The sequence below is a fragment of the Ceratotherium simum genome, chromosome 25 (assembly GCF_057802395.1).
Source record: "Ceratotherium simum simum isolate JZ-2026a chromosome 25, ASM5780239v1, whole genome shotgun sequence".
Taxonomy (NCBI): domain Eukaryota; kingdom Metazoa; phylum Chordata; class Mammalia; order Perissodactyla; family Rhinocerotidae; genus Ceratotherium; species Ceratotherium simum.
In genome coordinates this window covers 8,775,659-8,788,424 of record NC_141924.1, presented here as the reverse complement: position 1 = coordinate 8,788,424, position 12,766 = coordinate 8,775,659, and the positions used below count along the sequence as shown (strand labels likewise).

The 12,766-nt window shown below is 59.1% G+C and overlaps 1 protein-coding gene across 3 annotated transcripts; it reads right to left on the bottom strand.

The window, feature by feature from the left end:
* Positions 1-4,774: 4,774 nt before the first annotated feature.
* On the bottom strand, positions 4,775-8,490 carry TNFRSF13C (TNF receptor superfamily member 13C). Of its 3 annotated transcripts, none has more exons than XM_014793261.2 (3): positions 8,330-8,490; positions 7,756-7,989; positions 4,775-7,221 (listed from the first exon to the last, which is right to left on the bottom strand). In XM_014793261.2, exons 1-3 carry the CDS (start codon positions 8,463-8,465, stop codon positions 7,040-7,042), a joined length of 552 nt encoding a protein of 183 aa, XP_014648747.2. In that variant the 5' UTR covers positions 8,466-8,490; the 3' UTR covers positions 4,775-7,039. The 3 variants fall into 3 exon arrangements, with proteins under 3 accessions (XP_014648747.2, XP_087304966.1, XP_087304967.1); XM_087448840.1 differs by having other exon boundaries at positions 7,756-8,067; positions 8,330-8,480; XM_087448841.1 differs by having other exon boundaries at positions 7,756-7,986; positions 8,330-8,480.
* Between the last annotated feature and the right edge of the window lie 4,276 nt (positions 8,491-12,766).

The following is a 12,766-nucleotide window of genomic DNA, read 5'->3' as shown; positions in this document are numbered from 1 at the left end:
TGCCTGGGGCTCTGAGGGCAGCTGCTTCTCCCCTCCTTTCCCACTCCCTGCTGGGCACTAGGTTTAAAGAGGCTTGTCTCTGACCCCTGGGACTGAGGCCTCTTCCCAGGTAGGACGACTCTATTGGATCCAGAGCAAGTCTCTCAGTGCTCTCCCCTGGATTGCATCCCCTCCCTGGGCCCCTCTCTTGCCCCCACTGTCCTGGCATCATTGGTGCTCTGCTCAGCTTCCGTCTCATGTTGACTCCCATCAGGTCTTGCATATATATATACATATATCCATTTGTCCAATGAGATGGATTCCAGCCCCACCCCCGCCCCCGGGGACTGATGTCCAACTCCCCGCTCCTCCCCACACCTATGGCTTCCTCCTCATCTCGGTCTGCTTCAGTAGTCAGCCAGCAACTGTAGATGTCCATATCTACCAGGTGCACTCTCCTATGAACACACAGCCTTGCAGGGAGGGGAGAGCAGAAAAGGGCAAATGCAAAGACAGATCACGGCTGACTGGCTGGGCCCTGGAACTGGCCATCCATTCAGCTGACATTGCTCCCCAGGTGCCCAGCCGTGTGCTGGGCAAGGGGATGGAGAGATGGATCAGCCCAGCTGAAGAGTGACCCCTATGCCCAGGCTGCCCTCCCTGGACTGTGGGGTCTCTCTCCACAGCAAGGCACCAGAGCACCTGCCCCTTGTCTCCTCTGCCTGCCCCCCCAAGCCTATGTCACCAAAAATCGTCCATTGATCCAGGCTTAAAATAACCCCTGGCATCTGCAGCGAGCCCCGTGGGGCGGGCAGAGGAGCAGTGTCTCTGCGCCTGAAGGGCACCTGCCCCACCCCCAGCGCTGAGTGCTGGCAGCTTGAGTGTGCGGGTGTCTGAGGTGCTCACGAATGTGAGTGAGAGTGTGTTTGTCTGGGGCTGGCGTGACTATGAGGGCCTTCCCAGCACCGTGGGCATGTGTATACATGCACGTGTCAGTGTGGATGCCCCTGTGCACACACATTCTTCCCTCACTGTTGAGCTCTCTCCCGGGGCGCAGCTCTGCTATGCAAACCTCAGAGTCCTGAGAGGTCATGGACATTAGGGAAAGCCTGTGTTGGGCTTCACTGTCCCCATTTTAGATGGTGGGTGACCAGTCTGCCCAGCCCTGGGCTAGGGGATTTGGGATTTCCTAGAAACTCTAGATCCAGACAGGGGAAATGATTTTCTATGACTGGCACACATCCAGGAAGGGCCAGGTTCTGGCCTGGAACCTGCACTGTGAGCCCCGAATCTACCTTCTGGCCAGTGCAGTGCAGAGTGAGCAGCTGGAGGAGCCCAGCCCAGAGCCCAGGGAAGTGTTCCTACACCCTGACGGCGCACCAATGCCGGCACAATGCCTGCCCCATGCCTGACCCGCCCTGACTCCTACAGGAGCCCACAGGCTGTTCCCGCTTCCTGGAATGCCTTGCTAGCCCCTCACACCGAGAGTTCCTACTATTCTTCATTTTGGAGTCAGACTAACATGGGTTGGAATTCCTGCTCTAACAGGGCCATTCAACCTTTCTAGGCCTCAGTTTTCTCATCTGCAAGTTGGGCTGCTAGCACCTCTTCACAGGGTTGCAGGGAGAAGCCAATAGTCCCCCCCACTGAGAAACACCCAGGTACATGCGGCCTCGCGGGAGTCCCCACCCCAGCTGTGCTGAGAAGATGGCGGTTGCCCACATGGGTGCCATCCACAAGCCTCAAAGGCCTCATTCCCAGGCCCATTTTGCTTCCATTTCCTCCATGATGGAGGGTTGCCCAAGAAGCAGACTCCAGGGGACTATGGACTCCCTGCTAGCGCAGATGCGATGCCAGTACCGGGAGGGGGTCTGGGGGGAGGGCCCACGGCTCCTTTGTCTCCCTGAGAGGCAGCTCGTGACTCAGGCTCCAGCTGCTTGTGGGAAGGAGGGAGCGCCCGGGCTCCTGAGGTCGCGAGGGAGCCGCGGAATGGGGCGGGGGGTGCTGGGAGCTGGGGCTCGGCTTCCGGGCCCACTGCCCCACGTACGCTGTCCCCCGGCCCTCCTCTCCCTGCCTCGGGGAGTCCCGCTCCAGACGTCACAGCTAATCCCTCTGCCCGAATTACCCACCCCGATTGGTCTCCCCCTTCAGGACCCTCCAAAGGCCCCAGGGAACGTGCATTCCGGAGCTGGCCGTTGAGTCCGCAGCGCGGGAACAGACCCAGAGAGGACAGAGCCCGGCGGAGGCCACACAGCTCGCCCACCCGGGACGGGTCCGCCCTGCCCCGCCGGCCCCTGCGTTCCTGGGACACAACTCAGAAGTCAGCTCCAGCCGAGAGCCCGGGGGGAGGCGTCCTGCGCCCACTCCCCCACACACAGTGCCCCGAAGTCAGGGCCGTGCCCTGCATCCGGGCCCCTCCTGGTTCGGGACGCGCATCAGGTAGCGGACCCCGCGTGACCGCGGAGACCCAGAGTTCGGCGAGTGCACCTTTGGTCTTGGTCCCGCCGCTCACCCGGTGCCTGCCTTCTTCCTCGCCGCTGGGCTTTCAACCCCCTCCTTCCCCCTTGCCTCTGGCCCCGCCCCTTTCCTGCAACCCTCGGTTCCGCCCCTTTCCTTTGCCCTGGCCCCACCCCCTCCGGCCCGCAGCCCCGCCTCCCGGCGCCAGGCGGCAGGCGGTCAAGGTGCCACCGCCAGGGCTGACCGCAGCAGCCGCGGAGGTAGACTTTCGCCTGCCCCGGCGGGTCGCTGGCACCGTCCTGGATCCGGGCAGGACGCCCGAGGCTGGATCCCAGATTCTGCGTAGCTCAGGAAGTGAGGAGATGCTCATAGGCCCTCTGGGCTCCGGGACCCCTGAAGCGTCCCCTGGGCAGCGTCCCCGCCCTGCAGAGTCCCGGGAAAGAGCACGGGCCGGCCAAGAACACGACACCTGTGTCTTCCTGGATCCTCCCGGACACTCCGGGTGACCTTGGGCAGTTGTTCCTACCCCCACTCACCCCCCCACCCCCACGCCTACTCCCTGCTCCAGGTGGGGACCAGGCAGCTGGGGGCCAGCACCGACTGGAGAGAGTCACATGTCAGCTCTGGGAGAGGAAGAATTTGGCCTGAGCCATCCACGACAGGGCAAATGGCAGTGAGCTCCCACCCTGTGCCCAGAGGAGTGCCAGAGGGGTCTGGTGGCCTCTCAGGGGGGACAGGGAAGGGTGAGACACCAAATAGTGGGGCTAGAGGAGCACTGGGTCCCCTGAGGGTGCATGGCCCTGTGTGCCACGGGACAGGCACGGTCACAGGGAAGGTTCTGACACAGACTCATCTGGCACTCAGAGGCCATGGTGCCCAACTCTCTAGCCCCTCCCCCTGCCTCCTGCTTCTCTGTCCTCCTGCCCCCTCTCCTCTGCACCTTTGCATAGTTCCCTGGGCCAGGAATGCCCTTTCTCTGCTCCATTCCCCCAGAAAGCTGGGCAGGACTCAGGGCATACCTCCTACTCTCCAAGTACTCCCTGGATGATGGAGTGGTCACCTCCCTGCTTGGGGCATTCCCCGGGCCCTGGCAAGGATCACCCTGTCCTCTCATTGTGTCCCACTCTGTCTCTCCCATTGGATTATGACCAGCAGGGCCTGAGGCTGACCTCCCTCCAGGCTCTGCCCAGAATGGCCCTGGCACAGAGCAGGCATGTCCAGGATCTGGTATGATCAATGGGGCAGTAAATGGATGAGGGACGGGGTGGTAACTGCTGAGACCAGAGCCTCAGACCAGCTCTGGGAAACTCACTTCCCAGGGGGAATTCCTGAGGGTTGGGAGCTCTGGGCAGGAAGTATCTGTGTCCCTGGGTGGAGACCTTACTTGCCATATGACCTTTTTAATCTGGGACAGCTGGTTGGCCCTCAGGCTCCATTTTGAAGATGGGGAGACAAGCCCAGAGAGATGCCACCAGCTTCTAAAGGGAAGAGCTGTGCAGGGGCCATGGTTGCTGAGACAGAGGGAGGTAAGGGGTCCCGTCCTTCCTCCCTGTCCTCCCCAGCTGGGCCTCCCCACCCCCACCTGGGGCCCAGAGCCCAGGGCAACGGGACAGGAAGTGAAAGGTGCCTGCAGGAAGCCCCAGGAGGAACTGAGACTTCAGCCAGGCCCGCCCCCACCTGCCAGGGCCCTGGGGACCTCGGGGAAACCAGACCCTCTTTCAGGAAAAACTGGCCAGAAACACAGGCTAGGGGGAAGGGGGTGGGGAGCTGCTTCCCTGGGTTCCTACCCCAACAAGCAGTTCTTCCAGAGTCTATCTTGGCTCCCTCTTACTGCAAAAAGAGACCAGCTGGGGAGAGAAATCTTTGAGTAGTGATGAAGACAAGGAAAGCCTGGAATCGACCCCTGGAGGTGGTCACTCCCAAGGAGGGCACCTGGGCCAATGACCTTCTAGACAGGCGCCTGGGGCAGGGGCAGGAGCCTAGGTCCAGCCCAGCTCCATCACTGCTTATCTTGGGCCAGATCCCTTCACCTCTCTGGGCCTCTTTCTTCCTATCTGCAAAATGGGCCATATAATCCCTGCCCGTGGACGTCAAGTGGTCCAGATTTTCAGAAAAGCAATTCGACCAACAGGGACCTTAAAAAAGTTCAAGGCCTCTGGTTGCAGTGACTCTCCTTCTGGGAAACAGAGACTCAGACAAAGCTTTATGTACAAGGAGGCCCTCCTGCCTCAGTTACAGTAGTAAAAACCCCAAATAACCAAGTGCTCAGGTGGAACACTTTACAAATGCCGAAAACTTTGTTTGTGAAGTGTTTGAAAACAAGAGAAGACTCACCAAATGCGATGGTCAAGAGCTGGCTTTATCTGTATAGAATGATTACAATTCTGTAGGAGAACCCACCCCTCAGGGGCCTGGCTTCACTGGATTATGGGTCATTTCTCCATAGACTCCACCCTGGATTACTGTCCAGAACTTTCCAAAGTGTCTACAAATAAAAAATGCTTTTTAAAAGCAAACACAAACACCCACGTCCCTCCTCCAAGTGCTGTCATGAAGATCAAACGCAGTGACCTCATGAAGGCTCCTTGGAAAGCAACACCTAGGACAGAAGGCTGGCGACTAGAGGTCCCTTGGAGGTGGGGCCCTTTTCTGGGCTGGGGGAGACTGACCCCCTCCTTGCCCACCTCTCCCTGGGCCTCTGCTCCTGGTTCTTCCCCAAGGAACTTTCCTTCTATTATTTGCTGGATGACAACGATGCCAAGTCTCCTCCCTCTCTGGGCCTCAGTTTCCTCATCTGTAAAATGGGGAAGTGAGGGTTCCCTAAGTTTCTTTCCAGTCCTTCTCCTCTGAGGGCCATAGGCCGGGAGGAGAACTTTGTATCCAACCCCCATTTTTCAGAAAAGGAAACTGAGACCAGAGGGGAAGCTGCATACCAGCCAGAGGTTCAGCCGGGACCCAGTGGTGCCAGAGCTTTGCATGTCTGGGCCCCAGAGGGGTTTCACCCACTTGTTTTGCCTCCAGGGCCCAGCCGCCCCTGGCTGTGGTGGAAAAGGTGGAGTGGGAGATAAGGGTGGCTGGGAACAGCTCATACTCCCCCAACCCTTAGATGGAGGGGAGTGGATGGCTGGGCCCTTTCTGGGCCTGCCCCCCACCTTCCTGCCTACTGCCTGCCACCTGACCTCACTCCAGCCACCTGGCAGCCTGGGGGGAGGGGCATCTGAGATGGGCTCAGGGAGGGAACAGCTAGGAAGAGACCTCGATGTGAGTGTCCAGATCTTGGGGGCTCCAAAGCTGCTGGCCGCTGTCTTCTGAGTTGGGAAAGGGGTGGACAGGAAGGGCAGGTGTCTGCCAGGCAGCTCTGATGGGCAGGTCAGGAAAGGGTAGGCAGAAAGCATCTCATGCATGGAACAGAACGTGTCCAAGGCCCTACAGTGGGAGAAAATGGTACCCAGAACTCCATCTTCTGACTCCCAGTCCAGTGCTCCTTCCAAGGGTGCTAAGCCGTGACAAGTTCCAAGGACACTGTCCAGGGCAGAGTCCAGGTCAGGAGGTTTTAACCCTGTGTCGGAGAGCCAGCAGGAGAGGAAGCAGCTGACCAAGTGTACAGTGTGGTCCAGTACTGAAAGAGAAGGTCTTCACTCCAGGCCCCAAACAAGGGACACTGCTGTCAGAGGAGTAGTTCCACTGGGATGGTGGGTGACTCCAGGGGCTGGCACAGTACGGCCAAGTGGCCCCAGCACTCAGAGCCTAGTGCTTGAGGAGGGCAGGCCACAGAGAGAAGGGAGCTCAAGGGACATCAGGTCCAGCTGGTTCAAGGCCACAGGCCTGCCCTGGCCTCTGTACAAAGGAGCCTCCTGTAGGTCCTGAGCCCTGCCCTGCGTACAGCTGAGTGTGCCTTGGAGGCAACTGGGACCCCAGTGATCTCTGAGGGAGATGTCTGCCAGTGTGCCTTCAGCATGAGCTTGCAGTCCAGCCCCAGAGGCTGTAGACTTCCTCCCAAGTGTAAGCCTTGGGCTCTGGAAGCTGCCTCCAGGGAGAAAATGGCATCATAGGTCCTAGCAGATTGGGCCAAGCTCAAGGTTGACCCTAGGGTACAGATACACAAGAATCAGCACAATCTAGGCTATTTCTAAAAATCATCTTGTACTAAATCCCAAAGCAAACCTGTCAGTTGGTTACTCATTGCTGCCATTTGCATCAGGTTAAAAGCAGAACAGCTCAGAGAGCAAGTATTAAAAAAAATATAACACCTAGCTACAAATTAAGCATCCTATATCACTTGGTCCTTTACCTAGATTCATTCTGGCTTAATGGTGGCTTTCCCACTCTAAAAGGAAAACCTGCTACTCAAAGTGCCTTAACCACTCAAAAACACAGGAGCTCAGCCACAACCTTCGAGGGCTGCCAAAAATGGTATGGTTTTAAGCCAAATGCTAACGTGCCATATGATGCTATGCCAGCTGAACCCTGTGGTCTGTGGTGTCTGTGGTTCTGCAGGGTTAGTGAAGGAGCAGCCTGGCTCCCAGAAAATGGGCAGGTGGGTGCTGGTGTGAATAGCCAAATTCACAGGGAGAGCAAGGGCCACCTCCTGCCCCCTCCATCGCTACTGTTGTTCAGGGCCAGCCGTCTTGGTGGTCACCAGCTCAGTGGAGCCCAGCTCTGTGGCTGGCACAGGGACACTGTGGGCAGGTGGGGTGGCATCTGGGTCTTCTCTGGGTGGAGGCCAGACAGGAGTTTTGGCATCAAGCAGTCCAGGGGAGACGACGATGACATTGTCCAGGGCCTCTAGTGGAGGGGAATGCAGGGTCAGGATTGGGTCACAGCCCTCCCCTATCTCTGCTCTGGAAGCCTCTCTGGAGGGACAGCCCTCTGACTGAGAGATAGGTCGATGAAGCCCCACTGCAGGGGTGGGGAGGGGTGGCACATGATTGGCCCTCAGGACAGGAAGTGCTGAGAGCGCAAAATGGGGTGTGCTGACGGAAAGGAAAGGAAGTGTGGGAACCAGTATGGCCATCCCAGAGAGGGCAGGACAGACCCCTCCTCAGACCTGGCTCCCCAGCCTGTGCCCCTTCCTCAGAGGGGTCTGGGAGGCCACAGCTGTGGCCCTCGCTTGGACGGGCAGGACTGTCCCCCTGCTCAGCCTGGGATCCTCAGAGCTCGCGCTTTCCCCCCTCCGTCTGCCTCGCCCCTAGAGCCCTGACTCCCCCTTCAGAGCCCCCCACCCCTTTCACACTGCCCCAATCCCCAAGGCCATGTCTCCCCTGCCTGCCCCATCCCTACTCGGTGTGACACTCTCGGTTCCCCCAGACACGGACTCACCGTCCTGGTCTCCGTCCGGGGCCTCGGGGGCAGCCACCCCGCCGAGCCGCCGCCTCCGCCACCGCCAGCTCACCAGGCCCACCAGCACCAGGGCCAGCGCCAGCCCCAGCCCCGCGGGGGCGCCGAAGAGTAGCGCGGGGAGCGGCAGCGTGGCCTCGGCCTCGGCGACCCCCGCGCCCACCGACTCCTCCGGCTGCAGAGCCGTGCCAGGCGCCAGGCTGCTCCCCGCGGCTGCTGGAGGGGACGGGGAGGGAGGGCAGGGGGCGGAGAGGAGGGACGGCCGGAGAGGGGGAGGGTCGGAGGGAGGCGAGGCTGGGCCAGGAGGGGAGGGACAGCCGGGCGGGGCGGACAAGGGGAGGAGGAGAGAGGGGACGGTGAGGGCCGCTCGGCGATGGCTGGTCCCCATCGGCCCTCTGCCCACAGCGCCCCGTCAACCTGTCGTCTCCTCCCCCCGTCCTGGGCCAGGTGGGGACTGTGCCTGCGGCCCCGGCAGGGTGGGAGCCTCCGTGGCAGGACCCTCCTCCCCTGCCCAGCGCTGCCTGCGGTCCGGCCGTCAGAGCGGGTCGACTCTTACCCGGTCTAGGCTCGGGCGTCCGGAGGAGCCTGCAGGCCACGCAGTTGCGGACCAGCGGGTCGAAGCACTCGGCCTGGACGCACTGCGTGGGCGCCGACCCGTCCCTGCCCTTGAGGCTCCTCGCCCCTCGCCTCATGCTGCTGATGGCGCGCACACCAGGCGGGGACTGAGTCTGGCCTCCCTGCCCCGGGAGGAAACCGGGAGGGGCCACCGCCCACTCCGCCCCGCCCCGCCCTCCTGCCTGCTGGGGTGGGACCGGCCGCTTGGGTGGGACCACTCTCAGCCAGGCCCCAGGGCCCTGCACCCCAGACCTTCTCTTTCTACCTGTGGTTCCTCCATTCAACCACTCAACCATCACCCCAGACACCCACTGGGCGGGCCCTCTGCTGGGCACCGGGACAGGTCTGGAGCTCAGCCCAGGGCTTGCTTGTGGGCAGCAGAGGATGGGCCCCCTAGACCTCTGGGTGGCTTTCTCTGTCCTGCACCCCAAAGTCAGACCATAAACCCAGGTGATCCCCACCAGCCATCTCCCCTGACCTGCCTCCTCCTCTGGGGAGCCCTCCCACCCTTCCCAGGCAGAGCTGGTTCAGTTCATCAAACCTGTCCTGAGTGCCCACACTGTACCAGGCCCCGAGGGACTCCCACACTGCTGGTGGTTAGGGGGAGACTACGCCTCACAGCAACGGCGTGGTGCAGTTCATCACCGTGGAGGGGACAGGAAGGCTTTGTGGAGGAAAGGAGGAGGTGTTTGCAGGTGGAGTGAGGTCTAGGGGACCATGATAGGGGAGGGGCCCAGTGTGAGCAGAGGCCTTGAGGCCCAAATACAAAGGCCACGGAGTGCTGGGCCTGGAGGGCTGGGCTGGGCTGGGGCCTTGACTGAGGGTTAAGGAGCTCAGACTGTGGCCTGAAGGCACAGGGGAGCCACCAGGGCCTTAAGCAGGGAGTGTCACAGTCAGAGCTGCGTGTTAGCCAGGAACCTCTGGCTGGAGAAGAGGGCACAGATGAGGTAGGGGGAGGGCAGCCGAGGGTCCAGGGACAGCTCAGTCCCCAGATCGGAAGCAGGAAGAGACTCAGATCAACAGATGAGCAGACAGACAGACAGAGGCCCAGGAGGTGGCCCGCCCACCTCGACTCCTTCTTCCCAGGGCTGTGTGTGTCCTGGCCTGTTCACCTCTGTCTCGCTGAGGCCCCTCCTGTCTGTCTCTACTGCCCAGCCTTTGGGCTCCCCCACCTGTCTCTCACCTGTCTCTCTCAGGCACACACACAAGCCCCCTCGGCTTCCTTGACATCTGCTGCCCTCTCCTTGGGGGCAGAGGCTGGCAGAGAGCCTCAGCATGGAGCCTCAGCAGGAGGGCATCGCGGTGGTCCTGCCAGACCCCTAAATACTCAGGGCTGGGGGCCACAGAGGAAGGAGTAACTGTCCAGGGGGTGGGGAGGGGCTTGGGGGCAGGAGTAGATCTTAGCAGCTGCAAGGAGGAGGGAACCCTTTCAGGCAGAGGGACAAGGGCAAAGGCAGGGAGAGGGGACAGGGGAAGCCTTCTCTGGGGATAGGCACGGCCCTGCCTAGGGATGCTGTGAAGGGAGGGAGGGACCCTGAGCCTGCCGATAGGCCAGGCCATGCCTCGAGCCACAGGCCTGGGCAGTGAGGAGCCCCAGGAGGCATTTGAGTGGGAAGAGATCCTCTGAGTTCTGCTTTAGAAGGTCTCACTCTCTGGCTGCTGCGGAGTTGGCAACTGGACAGGGTGAGGGAGCACCAAGGAGGCTGCTCCATGGTCCAGGGCTGAACGATCTGATCTAGCAATTGTTTAGGAGGAAAGAGTGACGCTGTGGAGTGACGGGGCAAGGCTGGTCCCAGGTTTCTGGTTCAGGGGTCCCCAAGGGCTCTCACAGATCTTGAGGAGCCCTGGCCCACTGCCTCTTCATCCCCTGCCCACGGGCCAACAACTCCGTGGCAGGAAGGTGTAGGCGGTGGGGCAGCTGCAAAGGAGAAGCGGGTGTGGGGTGGTGGGTGTGGGTGCGAGTGTGGGTGTGTGATGAGGGTGTAAGGGAGCCAGGAGCCTGGAGAGGAGCTAGGGCAGAGCAGGTCCTCCTATGGGGTGAAGAGTGGGGCAAGGCTGAAAGACCGGGCGCCAATCCCCACCCCATCATTATTGGTGCTGCTGTTACCTGCTCCCCTCAGGACTGTAGAGCCCTTACTACCCATCGGGCATCTCATCCAACCCTTGTGCCAGACATTCAGGCTGAGGCTTGTAAGACCCAGGAGCAGGGAGAGGGTGGGCCAGTGGGGACAGGTCTGGGGTCATTTCTGTGAGCCACCTCTGCATGGGCTGCACCGGGCCTGACTCCCGTGGCAGAGCAGAGGAGGTGGCCCTCAGGGCCCCGAGCCGAGCCCGAGGGGGACCTTGGCACAGGCCGCACAGGCCACCTTGAGGGAGAAGCGGAGTTATGCATTTGACAGGAGTGTTCACTGGGCCGCCCTGTGTGCCTGCACCGGAAGGTGCCAAGGACAGAGCAGGCCATAGCGAAAGGCCTGTGGGATTTGTATTGGTGGCATGTGCAGGTGCCTGACCCCAGACAAACCTTTTCACTCATGCCTACTAAATGGGGAAGGTGGGGAGGCCTCGAATCTCTGCTTGGACGACTTAGCAGTTAAGAAATTTCATCATCAGACCAATGTGGTCAATGCTAGGTTATTCCTCAATGCATTCTTTTTTTTTTTTTAAATAGCTCTTAAGTCTATTAATTTCTTAATTCATCTTCTGCATCACTTTTTGACTATGACTATGACAACAGAGAGGAGTTCACGTTTCTAAAACCAATGTGACTCTTGCAAATTTTCCTTCTTTTAATAGTTTTTACTTTAAATAATTGGATATCATCACCTTAATGTATTCTTGAGTACAAAATAAGGGACTTTGTTGCTGAAAAACCCTTCTAATTGAATTTGTCTCTTAGTGTTCTGAAGTTTTCATTCACTGATGAATTTTTTTAAAAAGATGATTAATTTGGGGTCTGTCAGGGAAAAGGGAGTCTCCCATGATCTTTGTCTCCCAAATTGCCCCCAAAACACCCTCACAACAGTTCTGACACAGATACCATTATGAAGTCCACTTTTCAGATGGGGAAACAGGGGCTCTGAGGGGCCAAGGGATGACCCAGCACATACAAGGGGCCTGGAAAGGGTCTGTGAAGCGTGGTCTGTGCCCTTCATGCCTCAGGGACAGGGTGGGGAAGTGAGGAAACTCTGGGCCTCTTGGACAAGCTTGGTGTCATGGGGGGCAGTTCCTGGGGGCAGAGAGGCCCAGCCCCCCAGATTTGGATGTGAAAGTGCTCTGAGACCTGGGATGTACTCTGTACTTAAAAATTAGCTTTATTTGTAATTCTGTGAGTAATACCTGAACACGAAAAAACCCTCAAACAATACAGAAGTCTATGAGTAAGAAGGGGCATTTCCCTGCCATCCCCAGAGGGAAACTGTTCTCTCTTTAGAGTCTTCCATTCTGAGACAGCAACCAGCCTAACGAGATAGGGTCATTGGTGAAGTCGAAGTCGCAAGGCCCCTGGCCTCACAAGATAAGGCCCCTAACCAATGGGCAAGCTAGGAGAATCAGATTGAGCCCACCGACATCCACATTCCGCAGCCTCGGGATTCTGGGGCTTACGCATGCGCCCTAGCACCCAGGAGTTGTCTGAGGTGACCCTAGTCCCAGTAGCATAGTAAAAATCACCAGGGGTGAAGAGCTGGCATGCTAACGATACATGCGACATGTGAAGTAGCATGCTGCGTGACAGCACAGGCGCAAGCACCCCACCTCTACGAGCCATGATGGAAGACACATCCCCTGCCCCAGCCTGATGAACCCCCGCAGGATGGCTATTTGGGGAGCCACTCACTTCTCTCTCTCTCCCTTCTTTTTGTGATTGGCTCCCTTGTGCACAAGATAATAAATTGTCTATCTTCTCACTCTTGCTCCTTGTCTCTCTTGATTTCTATCCCGCGGGACAGCAAGAACCCAGGGCACTGGTAACAATTCCAGCCTTGCTTTGTGGTTTAAATTCTCATGTATGTGCATGTAGAAACCAGGCTTTGTGTTTCTTAAAGGGGGCCCCACCGTGTGAACTGTTCTCTTGGTCTTCCCCATCCCCCTCAGCCAGGTGGGCCGGGGCAGAGGGCCTGAGTGCCTCGTGTTGGCTCCCTCCATCTTACTTTGTCACAGTGGCCTGATCCCCAGAGTAGATTCTCTTTGCCTTTCTCGTGTATTTAGCTCTGACAAACAGGACACTGGGAGAAAGCACCCATCACAGGGGATAGCGGGAAGGATGAGATGTTGGGCCTCTGGACACTGGGAGAAGGGCAGGAGAGGCAGGGGGATCAGTATGAAGTCCTGGGGAGGCCAGAGAGACCCCGGCCCCCCTCCCCTTGAACCCAACCATGCA